General features: G+C 44.8%; 3 protein-coding genes across 4 annotated transcripts; 2 read left to right on the top strand and 1 right to left on the bottom strand.

Annotated features, from left to right (window-relative positions):
- Nucleotides 1-812: 812 nt before the first annotated feature.
- C1QBP (complement C1q binding protein) lies at nt 813-6,400 on the top strand. Its single transcript, XM_064523415.1, has 6 exons — nt 813-1,146; nt 1,494-1,644; nt 2,177-2,270; nt 3,343-3,438; nt 4,322-4,444; nt 5,970-6,400. Exons 1-6 carry the CDS (start codon nt 897-899, stop codon nt 6,117-6,119), a joined length of 864 nt encoding a protein of 287 aa, XP_064379485.1. The 5' UTR covers nt 813-896; the 3' UTR covers nt 6,120-6,400.
- Nucleotides 6,401-7,834: 1,434 nt separating this feature from the next.
- On the bottom strand, nt 7,835-11,301 carry RPAIN (RPA interacting protein). The gene is made up of 7 exons (XM_026107316.2): nt 11,126-11,301; nt 10,790-10,978; nt 10,137-10,200; nt 9,496-9,610; nt 8,863-8,926; nt 8,596-8,730; nt 7,835-8,045 (listed from the first exon to the last, which is right to left on the bottom strand). Exons 1-7 carry the CDS (start codon nt 11,213-11,215, stop codon nt 8,016-8,018), a joined length of 687 nt encoding a protein of 228 aa, XP_025963101.2. The 5' UTR covers nt 11,216-11,301; the 3' UTR covers nt 7,835-8,015.
- Nucleotides 11,302-11,352: 51 nt separating this feature from the next.
- On the top strand, nt 11,353-23,299 carry NUP88 (nucleoporin 88). 2 transcript variants are annotated; one of them, XM_064523413.1, is made up of 17 exons: nt 11,353-11,643; nt 12,158-12,327; nt 12,813-12,938; nt 13,151-13,237; nt 13,829-14,005; nt 15,089-15,272; nt 15,729-15,879; nt 16,949-17,047; nt 17,212-17,302; nt 18,299-18,400; nt 19,505-19,663; nt 20,114-20,239; nt 20,628-20,693; nt 20,874-20,954; nt 21,299-21,425; nt 21,947-22,065; nt 23,089-23,299. In XM_064523413.1, exons 1-17 carry the CDS (start codon nt 11,401-11,403, stop codon nt 23,150-23,152), a joined length of 2,172 nt encoding a protein of 723 aa, XP_064379483.1. In that variant the 5' UTR covers nt 11,353-11,400; the 3' UTR covers nt 23,153-23,299. The 2 variants fall into 2 exon arrangements, with proteins under 2 accessions (XP_064379483.1, XP_064379484.1); XM_064523414.1 differs by lacking the exon at nt 11,353-11,643 and adding an exon at nt 11,729-11,746.
- The last annotated feature ends 2,941 nt before the right edge of the window (nt 23,300-26,240 follow it).

Genomic DNA, 26,240 nt, shown 5'->3' with positions numbered 1-26,240 from the left:
GCAGTCGGGGGTTTCAATGTCACTGAGGCACTTTAGATTTTAAAGATAAAACGTTAGCATGGGTCAGTGAGTCTGTGCTTCGCGTGCAGAATGGACCCAGTTATTGCATACGCAGGACTCGAACAGCAGCGTATCCGATCCTGGTGCTCCGATGCCACGGTGTCGGACCAGAGCCTTGCTGCGAGCACTAATGGGTCTCTTGGGCGTGCACTCGATAGCGGGCCCCAGCGCCAGCTCCTAGGCAAAGCGGCTGCTTTAAGCCAGGAGGCGGTTTGCCTTGGTCGTGCCTCCTTTTAAAATATTTATTGCTGAAGGCCCCCAAATCAATTTTTTTCCTTTTTCTGAGTAAGTCACTGAGGACTTGCCAGAAAGGTGACTGTTTTTCTAATAAAGGGTAGGGGGGATATAGAGGAATAAATGATGCTTTTTCTTGTTGGGCTCAATATTGAAGCTTCAGCATCACCTTCTGAGTGCGTGGGGGGGAGAGCTGGTAACTATGGATGCTTTATGCGTGGTGTTTGCTGCTATTGTGTGGTGTTAATATTTTTAGCTCATAGTAGGAGTGGGCTGCCCTATGCATCTTTCTGCAGCCACTGTAAGCAAACAACTTCGGTTGTGTTTTTCATATCCTTGTGACCGGGAGGTAAATCCCAGCTCCGCTAAAGCTCGAGAGAGCCCTGCTAGACCGCTTTTAATCCGGATAAGCGGTGCGCTGCCGCAGCGGCGCCGCCGGGGGCGGGACTCGAACCCGCGGCACCCGGCTCGGGGCGGGGCGCGCTGGCCGCTGCGGTGCCGCGGGGCAGGACGGGAGCAGAGCCGCGCTGCGCCGGAAGCACTCGCGGCACTTCCGGGCCAGGCGGTGTCCTCTGTTCGCGGCCCGCCCCGCCGCCCGCACCATGCTGCTCGCCCGGGCCCTGCGCGCCGCCGCCGCCCTGCGCCCGCCGCCGCCCCGCCACTCGCCCCGCCGCCTCCTCTCCGCCGCCGCCTTCCCCCGCGCCCTCCTGCCGCCGCCCGCCGCCGCCGCGCCCCCGCTGGCGCGCTCCCTGTGGCAGCTGGGCGGCGGCGGGTGGCGGACGGCGCTGCTGCGCCCGCGGCGGTGCTCGGCCGGCGGCGTCTCCTGCGGCTGCGGCGGCCTCCACACCGAGGGTGAGCCGGGCGGGGAGGGGGCCGGAGGGGGGGGGCGCCGTGTGAGGGGGACGGAGGGGAGCGACCCCCCCTTCCCCTTCCCGTGAGGGGAAACGGAGGGGAGCGACCGCCCCCGCGCTGTGAGGGGGGCGGGAGGGGCCCCTGGGAGGGGCGCGAGGCGGCCGCGTGCGCCCCCCCGCCCCCCACGTGGTCGCACGTGTCCCCGCCGGCGCGGGGCGGGGGGAGGCGGGGATGCAGCAGGAGCGGCCTCGGCGCTCGGCGCCGGGTGATCGCAGGGGGAACGGGGCCCTGCCTGCTCGCAGTGTGTTTCTGACTTCTTCCTTTTTTTTTAATTCCTGCCTCGTAAGGAGACAAAGCGTTCGCAGAGTTCCTGACAGACGAAATAAAAGAGGAGAAAAAGATCCAGAAACATAAATCTCTGCCCAAGATATCTGGAGGGTGGGAGCTAGAAGTCCATGGCACGGAGGCCAAGCTGGTCCGGAAAATAGCTGGTGAGAAGTAAGTGCGAACAGCCACTTGCGGTTTATAAGGATTCACCTGGGCAAGCACGTGTACTTGAAAGACTAATCGTAATATAATCAGGAATTCTTCCTTGTGTTCGCATTGCTTGTACCGCTGTTGGTCCAGGCTGCACAAACCGTGGACGTTGTGTAGGCTCGTTATTTTACCACCTTGGGCGCAAGGCATTTTTCTTACAGGTTTGCTTTGCCGTGGATGTTGCAAAGATTCGTGAGGTCTTCCTGCATTAAAAATAAGAATTCAGTCTATTAAAACTTGAAAAATGCTTGTTTGTGAGAGCAATTGGAGGAAGTCAATTGTACTAGAGTTCACATCTTAAACTCTAAGCTGGAATATGTCCCATATGAGGGAAGGACAAATGAAACAGAACACGTAAAGTCTTGAATCTTGTTCTTGATATGTGAATTCACTGGCTGTAATGCTGTCCCCGCTACAGAAGTTTCGAATGAGAGAGATGCAGTAAGTATTTTCTTTATTGTGTTTAAAGTAATTGCTTCTGGTTCTTTTGAAGGATAACGGTTACGTTCAACATCAATAACAGCATTCCACCGTCTCCTGAGGAAGAAGAAGAAACGCAAGGAGAACAGAAACCTGATGAGCAGGAGGTAAACTTGGTCTTTATGTACGCTTTCATTATGGATGTCAGCACACAGAAAAGTTAGAGGTTTGCCCTTATGCTTTCTCTCTCATTTGATATTTGGAAGCATAGAGTTACACAATGCAGGTTTTTCTCTGTTGCCTGTCATTTGGCTGTGACCCTCTTCTCTCTGCAGCAGAAAGACAGAGTGTGAGAGGGTTCTGTATAAGCAGAGATGAAAGGAACTGAGGTACTGGACTTCATGGCTGCCTCTGGAACCTGCTACAATAAATACTGCATTTTGCACTTTGCTTAGCTGGTGTAACTAACAGTACTGGTATGCTCTACCAACAAAATGCAAAACTACTCGCATGATGTTTGCATGGTTTTGTGGATTGGAAATGTTTCTCACACTCCTTTTTAGTAAGACTGTCAGTAAAAGTACTGGTGGAACTGTAAACGAGCAATATAATTTGAGGCAGATGCCTGATCTACGGTGACACTGGTTGAACAAATAGGGAATGAAACTGCACTGTATGTGATTCGTAGCAGATAATTTGAATTTTTTGAATGTTATTACTTATTTCAGCACATTACTGCTTAGTATACTCGGCTGGGAAGACTGTACATTGCTCCCCTTCCCTGGGCATGCCCATATCCACTGAGAACACACGGTGCGCTTGGTCCGTGCGTGTGCATAGGAGGTCTGTGCACTGCCACATTTCCCACGTGAAGGAGGGCAGGCAAGAGCAACTCTGCTCTCAGAACGATTTTACAGCCCATTCGTGATTCCTGTTGTTTAGAGGGAGAGGCATCCGGGTGAGCTGCAGGCGCTCTGGGTTGTTGAGGTGGTGGCAGATGCTTCCTGCTACTGTTCTACTCATGTGACCAGATGCAGAGCAGAGAAGGGGCTGCAGAGCCATGGGTGAGGTCAGAGGAGGATGCCTTGGCCAGGACAACCCAAGAGGCCCTCAAGAAAGAGGGTGACCGGGAACAACCTGTGTGCCGGATGGGTTGTGTCACTGGGCTGTACCTTGGGCACTTTGACTCCTGTTCAGCCTCCAATGCTGATGTGACTTTTTTTCTTGCCTTTTATGTAGCCTGATATTACATCGACCCCAAACTTTGTTGTCGAAGTAATAAAAGATGATACAAAACAGACCCTTGTTCTTGACTGCCATTATCCTGAAGATGAGGTGAGTATTGAACTGCTGCGGGGTCAGCTGTAGCTAACTCTGGCCTGTGGCTCGCTGCACATCTCCTGCTTGACTGTAGCGTAATTGTGCCACTTTTGAATCTAACTATTCTTTATAGTCTGCTGGTTTTCTTAATCTGCAGAATATGCAGTCTCCTCTTATCTCTCTTTTTTTAACATAAAATGCTTTAAGAGCTTGCAAGAATAAACTGTGGGGAGATGTTCCCTTGCATTTCTTCTGTCTCGACCTTGCTTTTCTAATCAGCTGCTTACGGGCTATCTTACTGAATTAGAGAGACGAGGTATGGGTTCTTTAACTGCATGGCAAATTGAGACAGGTACACAAGAATGACCCAAACAAGATACATTTAATACAACCTGTAAGTAACTTGCAAATCTCATTGGTGCTGAGGTTTCACAAAGGTTAAACAGTAGTAGGGATTAGCAAAAAAAAAAAAAAAGGGGTGGGGGGGAAGGCAGGGAGAATTAAACTAAGAGCTTTGCTTCAGGGTGATTTTTGTGGTTTATTTTGCCAGTCTTAACAGATCATTTATGCAGACACTCTTTGTTGACAAAGGTTAAACAGACGTTTGAAGACAGATTGTTTAAGAACCGTGCAGGAGATTTTTACATCTTTTTAAAAATCACTTGCATCAGGTCGCTTATGTCAGCATGAACTGTTAGATTGATCTCTTATGGGCTTTCCGGTGTTCTAGCGCTTGCACGTGCTTATCTTCACAGGCAGACGTTGAGAGAGAGGAATGGCTTTTCTAGTGGTCTTGGGATTTTGCCTGCAGTGTCACATTCCTCACTTCAGGATGAAACAGCTAAAGGCACCCTGTAGTTGGGGCTAATCTTTGTCTTGCTTCCATTTCCTGTTTCAGGTTGGACAGGAGGGAGAGGACGAAAGTGATATTTTCACAATTCGAGAGGTCAGCTTTCAGCCCACTGGAGAATCAGATTGGAAGGAAACCAACTACACCCTCAATACAGATTCCCTTGACTGGGTAAGTGCTGCTAAAACTCACAAGGCCTTAGACTGCAGAGGGCACTTGAGCTCCTCTGGACTCGCTCTCTGTACCTGAATTCTGTGCGAGTCCTGTTCCGGATGCCTGAGACTGGGGATTCCCCTGCTCTCTCCAGCCTTGCCATGTGGCAGCGCTTTTCTGTGCCTCAGATCCACTGCAGGCTGAGGACTGCTATGTGGTCCCACCAGTCACGCAGTGCTGGTGACATCCATGGCAGTGAGAGGCCTACGTGTTGAAACCACTTCTGTTTCAGGCTTTAGAAGTTTATGATGCTTTTTTCTAGCTATATTGCATTTTAGAGATGGTTTGACCCTTGCTCAAGTATCATTTAATCTGTTTAATGTAACATGTAGTTTAATTTTTGTTTAAGTTTTCCAGGTATGTTTTCCTAGTGGTGTGACATAAAATTAAAAGAAACAGACAAACCTGGAACCTGTTCAAGAATCTGGCATGTACTTAAAGTTCTCAATGCCAGGCTTTCAAAAGGTTAGAGCCTTCTTAGTTTGAAGCTGTGTATCATGTGATTAAAACTTTAGAGTGTCTCTCTTTGGGAAGTGTTCATATTATGTTGGTAAGCATGCTCTAAAATATCTCATGCTGCTTTTTTCTGTTCTGACCTGAGACAAAATTAATTACAAAAAATTTGTATGATTTGTGACTTACTCAGATTACAGAAGTCCAAAATGAATCATTTGCTTGCTAATACTGGTGTGTAAGAAAAAATAAAATCGTATTAATATCAATATCCATAGTCCCAACACCGTTAGTAGCTTGAAAATTCAGATTGGATTTCCAAATCTTTCTGCCCTGCTAAAGGAATTGTGGCAAGAAACATGACTAGCAGATTGGAATAGCCCAAATGACAGATTATTAGAGCACTGAGTACAGATTGTGAGGCAGAAAGACTGAAGTGATTGGCTGGACACACGGAAGTCTTTTTGCATTAGCACTAAGCAGTAGTAATGAATCTGTTCTAGTCAGGAGAGAGAGGGAACCCACAAGCATTAACATGTGTTGGAGCTGCAGTAGTTTAGTAGGATTAAAAACATGAAGAAAGGTGTTGATAATTGTAAAAGACTCAAACAAGTGTTTACCTAAGACACTGACTGTTTCCACCCTTTCTAAATGCTACTAAAACAATTTATACCCAGGGCCATAGCATTATAAAGAGGGGACAGGCAAAGCTGCTTGGTACGTGCAGTCTTTGACAGACTTTCTGTTGGGTCCTACCATCAGCTGATGATCTCCAGAGTGCAGCTCATTCTTGCTATTGAGTTTACTGACAACGGCAAGTTTAAATGACCTGTTCAGTGTCCCCTTCCCTCTGAGTGTCACACCCAAGGCCAGGCCTGCTGATGAAGGGCATGGGGAGGTGTCTGGTCTCCTGCAGGAGGAAGGTCTGATCTTCCTCAGAGAAAGAAAAGCCCACTGCCATGGGGCATTTTAAAATCAACCCATACCCAGGTGTGTTCTGCTCAGTAAATCTTCTGTTTGTTCTTTCCAGGCTCTGTATGATCACTTAATGGATTTCTTGGCTGATCGAGGAGTGGACAACACATTCGCTGATGAGCTAATTGAGCTCAGCACCGCACTGGAGCACCAGGAGTACATTAAATTCCTTGAAGACCTTAAAAGCTTTGTCAAATGTCAGTAGGTTAGGATAGGAAACTAATCCTCAAATGTGAGTATTCCACAGCAGTGCTCCAGCCAACAATACCCAAACACATCTTCACAACAGATACTGAGAGTAAGTAACTTTGAATTAGGATATGAGAATTGTGGGAAAATGAGGATTCTCGCTTGTATTTTGGGATTTGTATTTATGTTGCAGCCCAGATCAAGTTCTATAACATTATTGTCTGGAATTGCCTCACCCCACTTGGTGTTTTTGTACAATTACGAATGAATGTGAAGAATAAAAATCTGTTCAATGTATCACTGCAGACTGGTGTTTTTTCTTCTTGCTGTACCTTTGCTGACTGAGAGAGTTGCCAGAAAAATGATTTTATGGTTTTTCTGTGCCTGAACCACTGTTGCTAGTTACTACAGCTGCCTGAAGAACTCTTGGTGCAGAGATGGTGTGTTTTGGCAGGGGGAACAGCTCCAAGCAGAGCTATTCCAGCACCTTTAAACACACAGATCTGCCCTTCTGCCAGCATAGTTGTGTCTGGAGGAGGATTTTGGCTGGCCAAGCAGTACTAATTATGTATGTGATTCTTTCATTCTAGGTGTCCTAGGTCAGTATTGTGGCAGGCTGTAGTGTAATGACTGAAGTCTTGGCTGCCTTTCTGTGTGTCATGGAGTAGAATATAGACTCTTAAAAATTGGCTTTGAGGAGCTGTTTTAAAGAGGGACATGCTGTCATAACATACTAGAGTAGTATTAATGCAGCTGCTTTAGAAAATATCCAAGGGAGACTGGAGCACTTCAGTTTCAGCAGAGTAATTCAAATGTTGTCGATGCTAATGTCCAAGGCATTGCTGCAAGGCAGCAGCTGTGGATTTCTACATGATCTGGTGTCTCCAGTTGTTGCCTCAAGGCCGTAAGAAGCCCTGTTGGCAGAGCAGAAGCCCAGAATGTGCTCCTGCCATATTTGGGAACTGTGTGCCAGCTGGCAGTACATTAAAGCTGTTCTTCATTTGGTTTGAGTACATCCATGAAAAATGCTGCAGTGAGACAGTCAGCATGTTTAAATGGCCCTTGCGTCTTGCCCTTGTGCAAGGATTATTCCTTTAGATCTTGCTAATTTTGTCCAGGACTACCTTTTATTCCAGAATTCTGTGATGATCAGCTTTGCTGCTGTACAGGGTGCTCAGGGAAGTACACGTATTGCAGTTAAGCTGCTTCACTCTGGTTTCAGTTTCTATGACTGAATGAGAAATATGTTTCTCTGACTGTTTGCAGAGGCATGCTCAACTAGAACCATGCTCAAAGGGGGGATGTCTTGCACAAAAGCAGAGCTTTTGTACCGCTGCAGCCCCCTTCCTTTAGGGGGAACCTGTAGTAAAAAGGAACTAGGTTTTGGTGCTTTGTGAAGGACAATGCAAACGGGAAGCTGGACAGGGATGAGGAATGATACATGTGTACTAAAGCTAGGTGCATGTAAGGGAAAGGATTAACCTCTAGCAGATACTTGATATCAAGTTAACTGCATCTTTTCATAAGCTCTTCCAGGGAATTTGCTTTTGTTCTAGGTAAAGTGCACAACTGTGGTTAAGCCTACAAGGAGTCACCCATTCTCTACATGAGAGGAGGAGGATACAGGAAAGCAGAGATGCTGTCAGTGAACAGAAAACAAGCATGAAAGCCAATGTGAGCTGTGAAATCACTCATGGACTGGTTATCAAAAAAAAGACTTGGAGGCTGAAATAAACTAGGTATATTTATTTCAAAATACTGTGTCATCAAAAGTGCAATTAAGGCAATACTACTGCCTTGTCAAATATGCTTTTGACACAGCAGTTACAAATATATACATAATAGTAGCAGCTCTGGGCAGATTTTTAACCTCAAGAAGTTCTTCCAGTGAAAAAACAGCAGCCAAATCAAGTTACAGGAGAATCATCCAGGAGTCACAGACCTTTACAAGAAGTAAGGTAGGTTAAACAGACAAACTATACTCATAGATAAGGCTATGTGAATATTCAAAACTGAAATGCTCTGTTCCTAGAACTGTAGCCACCAGATAGGTGCACAGTATCAGTGCTCAGCTGTTTTACTTAAGCAGCAAGGCTGAGAACTCCCTCCTAGCTCTAATTTGAGCCAAAGGTACAGTATGTGGTTTCTCCAAGAGGGCTGAGCCTTTTGAGGAGGCCTAAACTGAAATTTTTTATTTTTTACAGCTTTTCTTCAAGAAACACTTCTCCAAACAGATGCTTTACACAGGACTTAAAGTTGTTTGCTAAGGTGTGAGAAAGGTCAGTAAGTTTGACAGGTCCTCCAAAGATTCCCTAATCTAGCAGTTAAATTGTGTAATTCACCTGCTCCTCCTTTCATGGTTACAGGTAATCACAAAAGGTTTGAGAAACAGCAACCCAAACCACTGAGGTCAGTGGACTGCTCGTTTCTGTGTGTAGCTGCATATTGGTCCAGCTCGAGATCCCTTCCAGAAACCTGACATTTAGACTCACCGAACAGCTCATGAGAAGACTGGTTTCTTCCTCCATTCCGCTGGTAACAGTAAACTCTGGATTGTGAAAGCACCTGTAGCTGTGCTCTGTTATAGTGTTTTCTAGAAGTGACCGAAGCTTCTCTTCTGTCATATCCTGAGATAAATTAGGTTAAAAGAAGTCTTAGACATAAGTTGCTCTGTAGCTTAAAGCTGTCTCTTCTTGTTCAGGATGATGCTGACCTCGCGGCAGACTTAGCATGTCTACTTCACCCACAACAGAGCTTACCTGTGTAAGGATGTATAATCCACACTGGCAAAAAACCAAGTGATTCCTCACAGTCAGGTTATTCCTAGAAAGACAGCAGACAGTGAGCATCTTAACAACAACGGTAGATCTTAGCAAAAGTTGTTAGATTTTGGAGCTTATTGCTCAGTTTTCTATTTTGTTGAAATGCACAAGAACAGGAGCATGTGTCTGGCTACTGCTTTTGTTAGTGCCTGTTTCTAAGCCTAAACTTCTATGTGCAGGAGGAGAGCAGAGAATCAATCCCTCTTTGTGCTAATTATGGCTAGGTTGATTATAGCATCAAGGTTCCTCACAGAATACTTTGTTCCATGAATGGCTCGGAAGAGAAATTCTGTGCTGTCGCCTTGCAGCTGAGATCCAGCCTCAACCTGCATGGTAATCTTGCTGTAACTCTCTTCAGAGCGCTCTAAGCAGAGGTGGCTGCACTTGCCTAGCTGGGAAGAGACCCAAATACTTCACACAACAACAGGAAAGAAGCCAGCATTCATTAAGAGAACAGCATCTAGAGCAGCACAGGCTCCAAGTGCTGCTCAAACCTGCAAGACTATGGAGTAGAGAAGCCCTGCGAGGCTTTTGTCAAGCATCTTGTTCCATAGCCAAGGGCTTTCTTACTTTCTACACACGGGGCAGATGATCTTGTCACTGGCATCCAAGCCATCAAGCATCGCATTGAGACATTCTTCATCAAACTGAAGACTTCGCTCATACTCTTCTAAAACCAACTGTTCTGCAATAAAAGAACAAAATACCTTTGGGCATCTGTTACAAACTCAAGGTAGTATAGAAGCATGCATGAAGTTGCTCAGTGGATGGAGTCTGGGGCAGCCACTAGTTCTGAACTTGTCCTTCTTTGGATCAGATTTCTACACTTGAGGGAATAGTTCCTGTTAATCTAGTTTTTCCTGTAGTTCAGTCTTTAGCTGGTCTCAGCTCCGTGACTATAACACTTTTCAACCAACAACCTAGAACTATGGACTGATTTATACAGGCTCCTATGGTCCCCAAACATCACCGTGCTGTCTCCTGGTTCTCCTCTATTTGCTTCTCACGGACTAAAATGCTACACAAACTTACAACTGTCACAAAGGATCTCAGTGCTTTACAGAGACTACAGCTACTCTCAAGGAGGCTCTTCTTGAAACTCCCATGGTCTACAAGCACTAAGGAGTTCAGTCTCACCTGGTCTGGATTACTAGAAAGTCAGAAATACTATGATTTTAATCGGAGTCTGAGTAAGTGTTTTGAGAAGTTACCTTGCAAGACCAGTTCACGTTGGATTTCTTCCAGTACTGCTAGTTCATCAGGATCCTCTAGCATCTGAAAGGTGCATTAGTCAGTAATTCTCCCATTCTGGCTACATTCTCACTTATTTTTCAGCACCTGACTGAGCTGTCAATGTAACATGAATTCACTGCTTATTCTTCTGTCAAATCTCTGTATTTGTAAAAACATGCACTGTAGAAAGCAACATATACAACAGCAATGTGTGGAAAAAAAAAAGTTAATGATGATGGGCTCACAGCCTGGCCAAGAAGTTGCCTTTTAAAACCTTAGGAGTTTTATTCCTATTCTTGGGAGTGAGAGCAGTCAGTGACCCAACAGCTCTGAAAGCCACAGCTGTGGAAATCCCACTCTGCTGCAGTTCTGGTGCAGCCTGTGAAGGAAATAAGGAAGTTCCAAAGGCCACCACTGTCACAGCTGTTTCACAACATCCTGCACTAGCTGCTGAAGCAGGAAACCAGAAGGTCTGAGCTGGGCCGAGCCCAAGAAGTCAGAGGCTGGAGCTCACGGGGAAGAGGACACTTAAGCCGCAGAGCTGCGCACCCCGCACGCCCCTGCCGCACGGGTAACGGCCTGCTGCGAGGAGCCCGGCGGCCGCAGGAGCGGCGAGCGCGGCAGTACTGACCTGCGCCAAGGGCTGCCTCCCCCGCAGGGCGGGCAGGCTCTCGGGGGCGGACCGCAGCGCCTGCCACTCCTGCTCCATCACCTCCCGCACCAGCAGCGCGCCCGCGGCCGAGGCGCCCACGCGCGCCCCGGCCTGCCGGTACCGGTCCAGCAGCTTCGCCCGGCTGTTGCGCAGCCTCTCCACGCAGCGCTGCGGGGACAGAGCACGGGCCGTCAGTGACGCGCGTGGGGGGGGAAGGGCAGTAACAGCGCCGTGGGAGGGGGACGATGGCTGCAACAGGCCCCGGCCCCGGCCCCCGCTCCCGCAGCACTGCGCGGCCCCCGCGGCCCCGCTCACCCGGCGGTAGGTCTCCTTCCAGGGCGGCGGCGCCGCCGGCCCCTTGTACAGGGCGCGGTGCCGCCGCCGCCGCAGCGGCGACGCCTCCATGGCCGCGCCGCACCGTGCCGCGCCGCCTCCGCTCCGCGCGCCGCGGGCATGCCGGGAGCGGCCGCCCCCCGCCCCGGGGCACGCCGGGAAATGTAGTCCCGGCGCCGGCGCACGGGCGCCGCTGATTGGCTGCGCGGCGGCGAGGCCGGCGGCTGCGCGCGGCGGGGGCGGCGCGGCGCGGCGCGATGGCGGCCGAGTGGGGCCCGGCGGAGCAGTGGCGCGCGGCGCTGCCGCAGCACGCGGTGCTCTGCCGCCTCCGCGAGCGCAGCGCCGCCGCCGCCGCCGCCCCGCGGCCGCCGCTCATCCGCAACCTGCTCTTCGGCCTCGACGGCGACCTCTTCCTCTGGGACGGCGAGAGCAGCGCCCTCCACACCATCGGCCTCCGCCGCCTCGGCGGCCCCGAGCCCGCGGGGCTGGGCCGCTACCAGGTGGGGGCGGGGCCGGCGGCGGGGAGGGGCTGTTGTGCCAGGGGACCGTTACGGGGTGGGGCCGGGGGCGGGACCGCGGGGGCCGTGACCGGGTGGGGACGAGGTCGGGGCGGGAGGGGATCGTTACCGGGAGAGCCGGGAGCGGGACCGGGAGCGGGGCGGGGGGTGGAGATCGTTACCGGCGAGGCCGGGATGGGGATGGGGGTCGTTACCGGGGGAGAGGCCGGGGCCGGGGCCCGTTGCTGCGGCGGCTGCTGTGCCTGCAGCGCCTGAGCTGGAGGAGCTAAGCGACGGGCGGCTCCGGAGGTGCTTTTCAACATGGGGCCTTTGCTCAGCGAAACCCACAGGTTTTGCGTACGATGCTGTGGCTTGAAACGAGCTTTATTCATGGCTCAGCGCCCCGTAGCCTGTGCGTAAATCCCTGTGCGAACCGGGCGTGATACTAAATACCGAACGCGGTACTTCCGTGAGCATTTCTGAAGGTTTGTGTTTAACCGTAACACTTTATTTTCAGACTCTTCTCTGCATAAATCCCCCCCTTTTTGAGGTCTACCAAACACTGCTGAGCCCCACGCAGCATCATGTGGCGCTCATTGGTACGAAAGGGCTCATGGTCCTGGAGCTGCCTAAACGCTGGGGGAAGAATTCTGAATTTGAAGGTGGGAAATCGACAGTGAACTGTAGGTGGGTAAGACCTGAGGTGGTTAACGATGTCCTGTCCTGCCGTTTGTTCGGTGACAGCCTCTGTTCTCTTCTGGCTGGATACGAAAGGCATTGGTTGTATCAGGGTAGTAGAGACAATCACAGATGCAGTTATTTTGGCTCAGGGGCTTGCTGGTTGGTAAATGACTATCTAAGCGTGTTGCAATTGGTGAGGAACAAGGTGTTCTTCTATATTTTTCACTAACCATTTGGATCTTTTAGCGTTGGCCGGTAAAAGCACATTTTGGGGTGGAAATGACAAAGGGCTACAAGTTAAAGCTGTCCTGTCAACCTTAAGAATTATACAGCCAATGCCTTTGAAGCATTTTAACTGGGTTTGCCCTTCTTCTTGCCCCTACTTCCCTCTGGAAGTAGTAACCCGTTCTGTTTTTGTTTTGGGGATGGGAGAGTGGTTTTTGTTGTTGTTATTTTTTGGTAACATTGTATGGTTCTGCTCTGTATTACAGTACTATTCCTATCGCGGAAAGGTTCTTCACAAGTTCAACATCTCTGACTTTAAAACATGCTGCCTGGTATCCCTGTGAGACCTTAGACCCTCACATTGTGCTGTTGACTTCAGATAACACTATAAGGTAAAACCTGTTTACAGTGGATCATCAACATTTTTTGTAGTAGGCAGCCTGATTTTTCACTACATATTTGTGCGTTACCATTCTTACCAAGTTTACCAAAAAAAATTGCATGGAAGAAATTTTATGCTGGTAACTACTGATGTTTCTGCATCAGCAGGGACACATGCAACACTGACAGCTGAATGAACATTGTTCCTGTTTCTTTCCTCTAGGATTTATAGTCTGAAGGTGCCTCAGACACCCATCAAAGTGATTGCTCTTTCAGATGCGGAAGAGGAGACTTTAACAATAAATAAAGGGTTTGTGTGGCTTCTTGTATTTTGAAATGCTTTTGACAGAGTAGTATCAAATGTGTTTTTGATGAATGAGTGGTAAATCCCCTAGAAAATCTTCTCATGACTTACTGTTTTTTTTTTCTCCTTCCTAACACACTAGCTGCACCTTTTTTTGCCCCATCTTTCTTAAAAAAAGGAGGAACAAACTGTACAGTGCAGTGTTTGCTGGCATTTGAAAAATAAACATCATCCTTAAGATGTGAATAAAAAGGGCTTTTTGAGAGAGGAATGCAGAAAATAATTGTCCTTTTCTTTTCTCCTTGGCCTAATTGAAAAGGAGAAATATAAGGGACTCTGCTAGTCAAGCCATAGGCTGCTATACCAGTATGTCCCCTTGTATCCTGTGAAGCTGGACTGGCTGGTGAGTGTATTTCAGAAATGGGGCACAGTAAGAAAGATGTTACCTGCAGGCTTTTGCTACTGAAAATAGGACATCAAAGAACTGATTGACAGCTCTTTAGCCGTAATTTGTCTGACAGCACATGTCAGACCTAGATAAATACTTGTGTTCTCACAGTCCTTGCTGACTTCAGGTTTTGTTCTGACATGTCCCAGGAGAGCCTATACGGCATCGCTCGGAGAAACTGCAGTGGCGTTCGACTTTGGCCCCCTGGTGCCAGTCCCAGTGAACATAGTTGGACAGCGAGGGAGTGAAGAAGTGTTGGCCTATCCTCTGTACATTTTATATGAAAACGGGGAGACATTCCTCACGTATATCAGCCTGATACAAAGGTAGGCCTCACACTCATCCTCACATTCCGTGTGGCGGTTGTATGTTTGTACAATGCTTGGATTTCAGAGCCATCTCTCAGCTCGATTTCTGGAATGGATGGTGGGCTGACTTTTATCGTATTGCAAACTGTTTTATCTTCTCTTGTGGCAGTGCTAATAGACTTAAATCCAGGAATAGTGTGGCTTCCTTTTTTGATCCAGAGGTCAAGGGTGCAGTTTCCAGTGCTGACAACCAGCAGTCAATTAGCTGTTGTCAGAAATCTGTAATGGAAATAAGGGATTGTTAAAAGATTGGTAGCTCTGACACACTGTTACATGTATTTTGGCGCCTTTGGTTCACAGCAGTACATTTTTAGCTTCAAATGAGGCTGAATGAGTGCCAGTGTGATCTTAGGAACAGCAGTATTTTAAGAGCGTAGAAGGTTCTCATGTGTATCCCATAATGAAAGGTCAAGAATTTGAATCAAGAATGGAAGCGCAGTACAAGAAAAAACTTCATAATTTCACCTCCGAAAATTAAAAAGATAGTGAAAAACTTACAAGTTAGATGTAGCGTAACTGAGAATTAAAATGTGGATGGTATTTAAGTTAGAAACAGCACTGTTTGCCTCTGCTTGGGAACCAATGTAGAATTGAGTAGATCCTGCTCATAAGCAATGAAATGAGCTTAATCCTGCAAAAAGTTCTACCTAGAGAAATGCTAGGCCATAAAATGCTGCTTGTAAATGCTTTCTTAAGCAAGAAAACAACTAATTGATAAAGATAATTAATTTGAAATTTCTGAAAGTACTCTGTATATTCCTGTGTGAAAATATTTCCTCTCAGATCTGTTGCAACGTAGCTTGGTTGCTTTTGAAGGATAAAATGTTATTACTGAGCTCCATTTTTTTGCTCTGACATCTCTATGAAGCAGATAGTGCAGGCTCTTAATCTACGGAAGGCTGGATTGCTACTACCTAGTGGAAATTAAACAGAGCTCTAACCTGTTGGGTTTTTTTTTAATCATCCTTATTTTGTAGTTATTCCCCAGCAAGCTCTTGTAGGCAGCTATGGAGAACTCTGAACACATCTTCTTTATTTCAGCGCTGGAAATCTTGGCAAGCTGCTAGGCCCTTTGCCCATGCACCCTGCTGCAGAAGACAATTATGGCTATGATGCTTGTGCTGTCCTTTGCCTACCTTGTGTTCCAAACATCTTGGTGATTGCCACCGAATCGGGAATGCTTTATCACTGTGTGGTACTGGATGGAGAAGAGGATGATGAACAGGTGTCTTGTCTTGTTCTTTCTATACACATCTTTGTTTCTTCAGTAAAAGTTCCTGGCTGCAAGATAGCAGGATGCCTGGTAGTGAAAGCCAAGTGTCAAAGCTGCATCCTTTTGTAAGGAAGTAGTGAGCCTTCCTCCTATACCAACCAGTCCCTGTGATCACTGGGGCTTTTATTTTAAATGTCAATTCTGTATACCTGCAGGGATATTGGGTTTTGATCAAACTTATTAAGAGTTAATTATTTTAGAGACAATCTTCTAAGAGAAAAACTTACTATGGTTCAGAGAGAAATGGAACTTCTTCTAAAGTAAAAACATAAAGGGACTTTAAGTACTTTAACAATATATACTTGGGCAACGCTTGTCTATATTATGTAACTCTTTTCCTTGATGTTATTTTTGCTGGCATTTCTATTTAAAGGATGTCGCACTAAAGAATTCAAATGCCTTTTACAGTCAGAAAAATCTTGGGACCCAAGATCTGATCTTATTCCTTCACTGTATGTGTTTGAATGTGTTGAGCTGGAACTTGCACTGAAACTGGCATCAGGAGATGAGGAAGAGCCTCTGGAGTCTGACTTCTCCTGCCCAATCAAACTGCATCGAGGTAGGGTTGTGATTCAGCCACGTGGTTGTTGGCTTTTACCTGCTCTATTTCATGAATTTAGGATCAGATTGTTTGCAGATTATCACTGGCCTCAGACAGTGGTATTTATTAGAATAAACATTTGGCTGATGTCTTTGTTAATCTAGAGACTGCTGAAACTTGCTCCCAAAGTAGGTGTGAGCATGCTGTACCTGTTCTCTCCGCTCCATCTGTTGCTCTGTTTTTTTTGTTCTTTTTTTTTGGGGGGGGGGTTGTTGTTGTTTTGTTGGGTTTTTTTAAGCTAATTGCTCCATTAAAAGGAATGGCAAGTAGTGTTTTATTCTCCTTCAGAACAGAAATTGGCTTAAATCTCCTGATGTAGAATGTAACTACAAGGTGGTGTTCATACGTCCACAGGTGTATGAAGGGACAGTTGGAAGATTTGTGTTTCATAAATGGGATCTGGTGGAGTGTGGCAAGGGTTGCAGGTCATTAAAAGAAAGAGCAAGCTTGGGACATGCTTTAATGTTTACTCAAGAGCAGATTATATAGGATCACATAATACCAAACTCTTTCAGCTGCAGATTATAAAGTAGAAGTTATTGCATCTGTGATGATCTACATACATAAGCAAGTGAGATATCTGTGCGATGATGATCCTATAGGAAGGGTTAGTTTTTTTTTTTTTTTTTTTTTTTTATTAGAGTAACTCATGTAATTGTGAGGCAGGACAAATGGTTTGGGTCTTTCTGAACAAGAAGCTTGTCTGAATGCTGGTCTGCTGGCTTTAATTGATCTTCCATTTAAAATCCAGCAGATTGTTGTAGACATCATTGTGTGATACAAATAGTTCTAAACAATTCATGAAAGAGTTTAGGCACTTCAAGTTAGTTTATTTATACGTAGAACTGTAATAATGTGTGTAATTCATCTAGCTGGATTTTTGGACAGGGACTAATTAATGCTTGTAACAAGATGCTAATGCTGTCTGGACAGCAGGCAGATACACACGTTCACCAATTTGGGATTGCAGGATGAGTTCTTCTCAGTTTGGTGTGTTTTCTTAATGCATTCACTGTTTAAATTTCAGATCCTAAATGCCCTTCTAGATACCACTGCACACACGAAGCTGGTGTCCATAGTGTTGGGCTGACGTGGATCAATAAACTTCACAAATTCCTTGGGTCAGGTGAGTAGCAAGACTCCATTGCACGTTGAGGGAAGTGGTTACCATCTCGACTTCTGCATTTTGTTATTAACAAGTTGGTGAATATGCGGTTAATTCCTAGAATATGTATATTTTACCTTGCAAAGGGGATCTAATGCATTCTGACAAATCTGTTTTCTTTGTAGATGAAGAAGACAAAGACAGTTTACAGGAGTTGGGAGCAGAACAGAAGTGCTTTGTTGAACATATTCTTTGTACAAAACCATTGCCATGCAGGTAAAAAAAAAAAAAAACCAAACCCTTTCTGTTAATTCCAAATCAGTGAGTTCCTCTGCAAAATATTTGATATGTCCCCTTCTGCTGCGTTCTCTCTATTGAAAATAATAACTAAGCTTAACGGAATTCAAATAATATCTGCATCAGGATTTGTAATGCACAGTCAGGGTCATAAGGTAAATTCCTAAGTTACTGTCTGAAAACATCCGTTGAAATAGCAGAAATTGTTTTCAGTGTCCCAGTGCAACTCTAGAGCTTGATTTGGCTTTCTTAAGAGTCTTAATGTTGACGTCTTCCTTTTGTTTGTATGTTAAAGATGAAACTAAAAGAACATCTGATTTTGAACTCCTGAGGTACCCAAGTCTAGTTCAAGATCAATTATCTGCTGCGCTCTTTTGCGCTTTTCTGCGTTTATGCATCTGCTGTATTTTTTGGCTTTAATGAAGCTGAATCATCACTATGTAATGCTATGTATTAAATATAATTAAAAACTACAAAAAATGTTTATTAATAGATGCTAACCAGCTAAAGGGCTCCCTGAGTCAGTGCAGATGGCAGTTTCTGATGGTGTTAGTAGTTACCTGAGGACAGGGCATTTGAACCAAAATTTGAGGGTCACTGACTGTATGCAGATTATCGATGTACAGGCAGAAGCATTCTTGCCTGAGAAGGTATGTGCTCTGCCCTAGAAGAGTGGAGTAAAGTTTCCTCAGTCAAGGCAGAGTGCCTTCTGTTTCACAGCGAAGTGGTGTGGGTGCGCCCTCTCCCAGGGTGGATGGGGTTTCTTTGTGTAGCTCACTTCCAGTCAGACCCGATGCTGTATGAATAATTATTTTGCAAGACTCGTTTTGGAAAGTGGTTCTTACCTTAGTGAAACATGTCTGGTTTAAGGTGACTGCTGTAGATATGAGCATTTCCAAAACGGTGCATGTGCACAATAACTGCAGTCACAAAGAACCTGTTTTGAGTCGGTAATTATGTGTTTTCTTCCCTCAGGCAGCCTGCTCCCATTAGAGGATTTTGGATAGTCTCTGACATTTTGGGGCCTACAATGATCTGCATCACGAACACCTATGAGTGTATTACAAGGCCGCTCTTGTACGTGGTTCTTAATTGGATTGAAATCCATGGGTTTAACTGAGCTGTGCAGAGGTGACTGTCTTACAAAATGGATCTCAGGACTTTTTTTTTTTTTTTTTTTTTTTTTTAAGTCCTTTTCCTCTTAGATTTCTGTACCTCTTATAATGCACAGGCGTTTTTCTACTGAACACTCCCTGGCTGAGCTCTGAAGTGGTCTTATACTAGTTATTTAATACTGATAAGGTGTTTGGGGGTGGGGAAATTAATTAATTTAGATCACTCTTAATGCATGTTAGCACAGGAGTTGCATCAAAAGAGTCTTGACATTATTGACATTATTATTGGGTGGTTTTTTTTTTTCTTTTAATTTTTATAATGAGGAATCTGGAAATCTGAAATGGCTTTACAAACAGAGTAGTGCAAGGATGCTTAATTAATTGTCACCAAGGTTATGGTTGCATGAAGGAAAAAAAGGTGGGCGGGGGGGGTCTTAAGTTGCTTTAAAGTCATGGCATTTTAGCATGCATTTCTAAAGCAGCCTTTTATTCCTTTATGTTTGGGGTTGTGAGGGAAGGATATAGATGAGTTAGGTGAATATGCTTTTGCACAGGTAAACGAATAATAAACATATTTGGAGCTATTTTAATTTATTTGTTACTAAGAATACTGTTTGACACATGATAGGCTTACATTAATGTACAGTCACGTTCTCTTGCAGATACTCTTTTTTTTAAAAAAAAAATCTTTCTGCAGTATGCGCAAATAGCTTTTCTTACAGGTACTTAAAACCCCAGCATATAGGCAGGCTGCTTGGAAGAGCTGATCATGCTGCCATTTGAGATCGTGCTTGCCTTGTTACTGAACTTCCCTGTAAATAAAAGGATGCTTGCGATTTTTACCCTTTTCCAGTCTGTGCAAGCAGAGTAAGACTTGGGGCTGCAAGCTGCACCAAGCTGGTCTAGAGTTGGCTTTAGTGCATCACTTGGATAATTCTTAGAACACTTCTGACTTACTGCTATAATACATTAATTAATTCCACAGTGGATGAGTTCCTTAACTAATGTTTAAACTGTGCTGTAGTGTAATTATGAAAGTTTTCTACCATGTGATGTGCTCTGGCAGAAGTACAGTCCATCCTGCATCCCCACCTCTGCTGTGTACGAGAGAGGACAGCGATGTTGCAGTTTCCCCTCTCCGTATCCTGGCTGAATCACAGCATTCATTTGAGAAGCACATCCGAAGCATCCTCCAGCGTAGTTCTGCCAATCCCTTGGTTCTGAAGTAAGTAAAACCCTCTTCCTAGGGAAGCTGAAGAGGGGGAGATGCCTAGGAGGACTGTGTTCAGTAGTTTCTGATCAAACAGCGTATTAGCTTGGGCAGAGCTAGCAGCAGGGGGCAAAGCTCCTGCAGCCAACTCCTGCCACGCTGTGCAGGCAGGGCATAGCATCGTGTAGCAGTTTCGATTGGAAGTCATCTTCGTTCAGCCTCCTGCTCCAAGCAGGGCTAACCTCAGCGTTAGATTCAGTTGTTCAGGGCCTCATCCCATTGGGTTTTGAGTATCTTCTTAAAATATCTTGGGATTTCTTCAGTAGGAAGACTGGTTCATAGCCCCTCCTTTCCATCTCTGCTCTGAAGTCCTTATACATAGTGTAAATGGCTTATCCTTTCAAAGGAACATGCACAAGTAGGATTGCAAAAAAAAACCAAAAAAAACCTGTCTCATATATGAAGGGCTGCGGATAAAGATGCTGCTCCTCCCCCTGAAGAATGCCTCCAGCTTCTTAGCAGAGCTACACAAGTGTTCAGAGAGGAATATATACTGAAACAAGATCTGGCAAAACAGGAAATTCAGCAAAGGTAAGACCAAAAAAAACCCGTAAGTACTGTACAATGTGTCTATGAAACAATGTCACTAAGTTCTCAGTATTAAACCTTCTCTGCTGCAATAACTGTTACAAATAAGCAAAATCTATTCTGTGACTCTTACTCTCATAAGACTAATAGAGTACTAAAGTTGAAAACAGAATTACAAGAGAAAGTATGTGTATGGGGGGGGGTAGTGTAATATCTTATTGTAGCTGATGGGGGAAAGAAAAAAGTGAAAACAAGCACATAAAATACTTCTCTTCTGATGTGGCTGAACAGAGTCATGAACATTAACCACTCTCTGTGATCCTTTCTGTATAGCCTAAATCCTAATTCAATTGGATTGTCATTATGTATGGTTTTATTTTATTCATTTAAGAGTGAAGCTGTTATGGGGACAGAAAAAGAAGCAACTGGAAGATCTCAATTACTGTCGAGAGGAAAGGTGTGTATAATCTCTGGCTGTTTTATGAAGCCAGATATCAGAAACCATGCAACTTTGTGCAGAAATACAGTCTTGTCTGAAAGAGCTGTCCAAGAAGTGAATGTGTTACCAGCTAGAATTAAGCACATAGGTTCATGCATGTAACTCTAAAGTAAATGAACATTTCTTACTTCCATAAAGGAAAAGTCTGCGGGAAATGGCTGAGCGCTTGGCTGACAAGTACGAAGAAGCCAAAGAGAAGCAAGAAGATATTATGAACAGGTGAGTGCAAACTGCCCTGTTTCATCACAGCTCACTTGCTGTAATGTAAAAGTTTGCAGATGTGGTAGAAGAACAGAGTAAGCAGCAGGTGCTGCGCTGGTTTGTTAGAAGGCAAACCTCTGAACTCTGTTAGAGCTTAGTGGTGCTTTTCCAGTACTACTGCAGGTCCAGACTGAGTGAGCTTGCTACTTAGAAATGCTGTGTGAGGCTAGTTGAAGAGAAAAGCCCTAAGGTTAGGGAGAGTGCCAAAAAATGCTCCGTGGGCCTGTACAAGACTGTAGATGTCTTGGTGTAACTGGTCCACTAGTATTAATTCAGCAACATGTCTTGCTTTGTACCTGAAGGATGAAGAAAGTGCTTCGTAGCTTCCACTCTCAGCTTCCAGTTTTATCAGACAGTGAAAAAGATATGAAGAAAGAATTGCAAACAATACATGACCAGCTGCAGCACTTGGGCAATGCTATCAGACAGGTGAGGTAACAAAATATGTGGGTGGTAGATTATTGACAACACTTCGCTCGCACTTAATGATCACACTGAGTTAGCAGAATATGGTCCTTCCAGCTATAGCAACTTCGTGCTTTTGGTAAATTAGCAACATGTTAAAGTAACTTCTGAACCTTTTTAGTATTACAGATATAAGGTACTGCAACCCAGTGTAAACCCTAAGAAAATAAGTCACTTAGTCCCAATACTGGCTTTCTCCTTTCTTTGTGGGAGGAAGAATTAAAAAGGAAGCAGATTTTTAAATGCATTTTCTACTTCCATTTTTAAATCTAAGAGAGAGGGATGCAAGCTCTAAGTCAATTCATAAAGTCTTGTTGGTTTGTCTGTCAGCAGTATCCTAGTACTTTAAGCAATGGGATAGTAATCACTTGATACCTCTCCATATTTATTGCAATAGGACACGCCAGTTTGTAGCTATAAAATGCTTCCACTCAGGCAAGCAGTGCAACACTGACCAGGGTCTCCATTCTGTGCATGGCTTCCAGGTTAAAATGAAAAAGGACTACCAGCAGAAAAAGATGGAAAAGGGGACCAGTCCACGAAAACCCAGCATCACCCTCAGTGCCTACCAGAGCAAGTGCATCCAAACTGTTCTGAAAGAAGAGTAAGTTAAAGCTTGGATCTTCCTCTAGACTTTAGGTGCTGGCACTAATGTAAGCCAATTCCAAGCAGGCTATAGGTGTCCATCAGTATTTTTCTTAGAGGCTTTTTTCCCCCAAAAAAAGGCTGCAGGTAAATAGCTACATAGACTTCAGAAATCTGCAACATCTGAAATACAAAACTGAAACAAGTACCCTCAGTTCTTAGGGAAAGGATGCACACCCAATTAATACAGCTAACCTTTCTGCCTGAGGAATTTTTTGCAACTTGGAAACCGTCTCAAAAGTGAACCAGTGCTCTTCTTAATTGGTATAGTCAGTCTGTCAGTACAGGCGTAGGTGGTTTCAAGTCAAACATTAATGAATATCAAATGTTGAAGAATGTAAATCTTATACTATTCTCAGAATGGACAACTCACAGACATCAGTAGTGGGAAGGAATATAGATAAAGTGCTATGACCACACCAAGTTCATTAAAGTGCTTGTTTTCCCTGAGTTAGGGAAAGAGATTTTCATCAAGCTGTACTTTTGCTGAAACACTGCTGTGGGATTTAAATATTACCACTTTTCAGGAGTGATATAGAATTTAAGGGAGACCTCAGGCAACTATTTATCCAGTTTTATGCTACTTAATTCACCTAGGACAGTATGTACCATTTCTTTATTTTATTTAGCTAAGGCTGTGCAATCTTATTTAAATTTCTACAGTGTAACTTAACCCTTATGCTCCATGAGGGGGCAGACTGATGTGCCAGCTGGAGCTTGTAGGGCTTGTCTTGGAGCATAACATCAGCCAGTTTGTGACAGTAGCAGTGGCCACCTTAATGCTGCTATTAAAGTAAATCTACTTGGAGTCTGCTTTTTCTCTGAGAATCCTTCAGCAGTTTGTATCCAGCCCAGCATTAAGGAAACAGTTTGCAACAACATTCCCATTCTCTGCCTCTAAGATACAAAAGTATCTTCCTTCCTGATTGGTCTCAAACAAAAATGACTTTCAGCCTTTGATTTAAATTCATTTTTCTTGCAGGGGAGAACACATAAGGGAAATGGTAAAACAGATCAACGACATCAGAAGCCATGTGAACTTCTAACACGTCTCTGACTGCATGAGCTTTAATTTTCCTTGGTATTCCTCTTGCGTATTTAACATTTGTAAGTTGAATAATAGGCATTTTACTTATTCATATTATTTTGTAAAGATGGACTATGAAATAAAATACTTTTGATAAGGCTCCTTACGTGCTGGGTTTTTTTGGTTTTTTTTGGTGGAAGGAGATCGTGCAGTAGGTATTTTAGAACACAAGTATATTACAATTCAATACTTACAGCTTTCCCATTAGGGTGGAAGGGTATTACTTCCTCCAGAAAGCTCCCTAGGGTTCTTTGGGGAGGCATTACCTACCACTGGTCCATGGCATGGTTACCACTGGGGAGGCCTGTGGCAGAAGGCAGAGTACAAAAACCAGAGAAGCTCACACACTTCAGCAGCTTTTTCTTTTTTTAATTTGGAACACTTTCTTCATTAAGGACACACCTTCAATACAGTTAACAAATGGTTACACTTGAATTCTGTAGACAGCAGAATTCTACATCCACAATTGCACAGGACACCAATGGCTTGGTTCACTGGAATGCAGTATTAACTTCCAAACACTCAGTTTGCCTTTATCAAAAGATGGCTCTAGAGTATGTCTCAAAATTAAAAGGCCAATTATTTCTCTGCTGTAGACAAACTTTAGAGGGCAATAAATTATTGTTGCTTCCCCCCACCTTAAAAAAAAAAAAAGAAGAAAAGGGTGAGATGGTCAAGCTCAGTTTTGAAAAGTAGTACTGCACTGCTACAAAAGTGGCACAGTAAGAGGTGCCAAAATAAAGCTGTAAGGAAAGGAGGGCTGTTATTACCGGTTAGGTAACAAGGTTACCAGACATGCTGCAAGAACACCTTTGTACAGATTAAGACTATACAAGTATAGGAATGCATACAAAACTCGATCTCATCCCTTTTACAGTCTACATGAACAGAATCCAGTTTTTGGATCCACTTGCCCTGTGTATTGTAGCTGATGTGACAAGTTAGACATAGTGCTTGTTAACGATCTCTAAGTGAGGAGAACCAACCACCCTACTCAAATCAAGCCCCAGAATGACAAGAGCTGGCGGGATCTCATTGGTTTTTCCAGATATTTTTGTGAGCAATACCACCATAATCCATCCAGTGAAGCTTCAAGAGCTTTCACTTTTTACACCGTTTTGAATTTGCTCCACAAATTTGGCACACACTTCTTTAAAGGTCACTTCAAATGTCTTCTGTTTGAGTTCAGCAGAAGCTTGAGTTACTGCTTTGGAAGCTGTGCTTTCCTTCCCCAGGAGCGAGGGCCCCTCAGGGTAGGCAGGACAGCTGCCTGCAGTGAGCACGTCTCCCACTGCTTCTGTGAACAGTCAGGTTCCTAGTTATTAAGCACAAAAAAAAAAAAAAAAAACCCTCCTAACCACACAAAAACAAACCCTCAACCCTAACTTGCATTGGTTGTTGAAAAACAGTGCAGTCCAGTGGCGAAACTGTCATAGCTAGTACTAAAAGAGAACTAAAGAAGTTAGGGTGTATGATGGACTAAGGTGGTAGCAAGGAAACCAGCCATATCATAATTGTATACCCTTCCTCTCCACATCAAAAAAAGAAGTTACTCCACTGCCTCATGCAGTGCCTGGTTCAAAAGCAAGGAAGACAGCAGCCAACACAGGGTCACATCTCGAGTCCCTCCATGCCCTACCACATATGCCTCCAGCGTCCTCAGACTAGACCAACATGCCATCTCCGTCCACTGAGAAAATACACAAGCATGCATACACACACACAGACAGACACACACACACAGACACACACATGCAAACACCAATCTGCAATTGCTACAGCTGTTATGGCATTTATGATGCTCAAACTGATCGCCCACTCACCCATTTTCCCTACAGACTACAGCAAGAGACCTTGCAGCCACCATTTGCAGTCTGACAGTACCACACCACTATAAAGCCACGTACACCATTTGTAAAGATACACTACAGCAACACCACACCAACCTCGTACCACTCAAAACAATCTAAAATGGTCAGCTAAGGCCATGGTTGTTCAAGTCTGTGCGTGGCAAGGTTGGGCTGCTGAGAAAGGGCACTGACACCCAGACCAGAAAAGGATGCTGAAATGCCCTTACCGGCTGCTTTCCTTGCTTTCCTGCCCTGCGGGAGAGCCTAGCAACCTCTGCTAAAAGTTCTTTTTCTTCTTATCCTCCAGTGTTCAGCTTGCCGAAGAGATTTATGTTTGTTTTAGCTTTGCCATAAAACAACAGGCTTCTTTAAGACACTGCTGCACAAGTTAAGTATCAGTAACCAGCTAAGAGTTAGTTCTCAGGAAGGAAGGGAACATAGGCAAAAGCTTTTTCAATCTACAGCTCCTAATAAAGGCCTAAATTTTTCCCATGTGTATCCACAAAAATAGGACCCTATCCATTCATAAACTAAATGCAAAGCATCTGGTATTTGATTATATGCATCAGGAGGCAGCTGCTGTCACCTCACAGTTCAGCAAATATTGAGAAAGGTTTAAAAAAAAAAAAAATCCGGTAACAGCTGATTGATAAAGAACCTAAGCCACATTTATCTGAATTTCACTTTGAAGTGACATTAAGTGCCATCTGAAAGATGACAACTCTGCTGTCTATTAGTCTGGTCATTAGTAACATGGGATTAGAGGGCTTCCTGGTGTCAGCATTATGAAAGGAATTAATTGCTAGGGTGAATAAAATGCTTTAATTCTAGCACTAAATGACAAGCAATTGAGCTCATACGCACTTCTTTTTCCTGGCTGTTTAAGGCATTCCTCTTCAAAACCACTGGTTCTAATTTTACATTATTAGCAGGATTGACACTGCTAAAAATAGGATTTAAGCACCTAAAAATAGTCATCTGCATTACTGTTTGGAGCATTTTCTGTTGCTTCTGGTTTTCTTTGCCGCTTTCAAATCTGTAGCCAAGTATGTAAAGAAAAATGATAAACAGCGGAGGCAAGTGTAAGTTATAAATCCTGGACAGTAATGAGCAGCAGCCTCAGCTTCCCTTCTTCCGAGTCCTAACGAGAGGCCAGTTTAAGAACTCAGTTTGTACCACCACTATTACCACCACCCA

Source organism: Dromaius novaehollandiae, chromosome 19 (assembly GCF_036370855.1).
Source record: "Dromaius novaehollandiae isolate bDroNov1 chromosome 19, bDroNov1.hap1, whole genome shotgun sequence".
Lineage (NCBI taxonomy): Eukaryota > Metazoa > Chordata > Aves > Casuariiformes > Dromaiidae > Dromaius > Dromaius novaehollandiae.
This window is presented reverse-complemented; position numbering and strand designations above follow the sequence as displayed.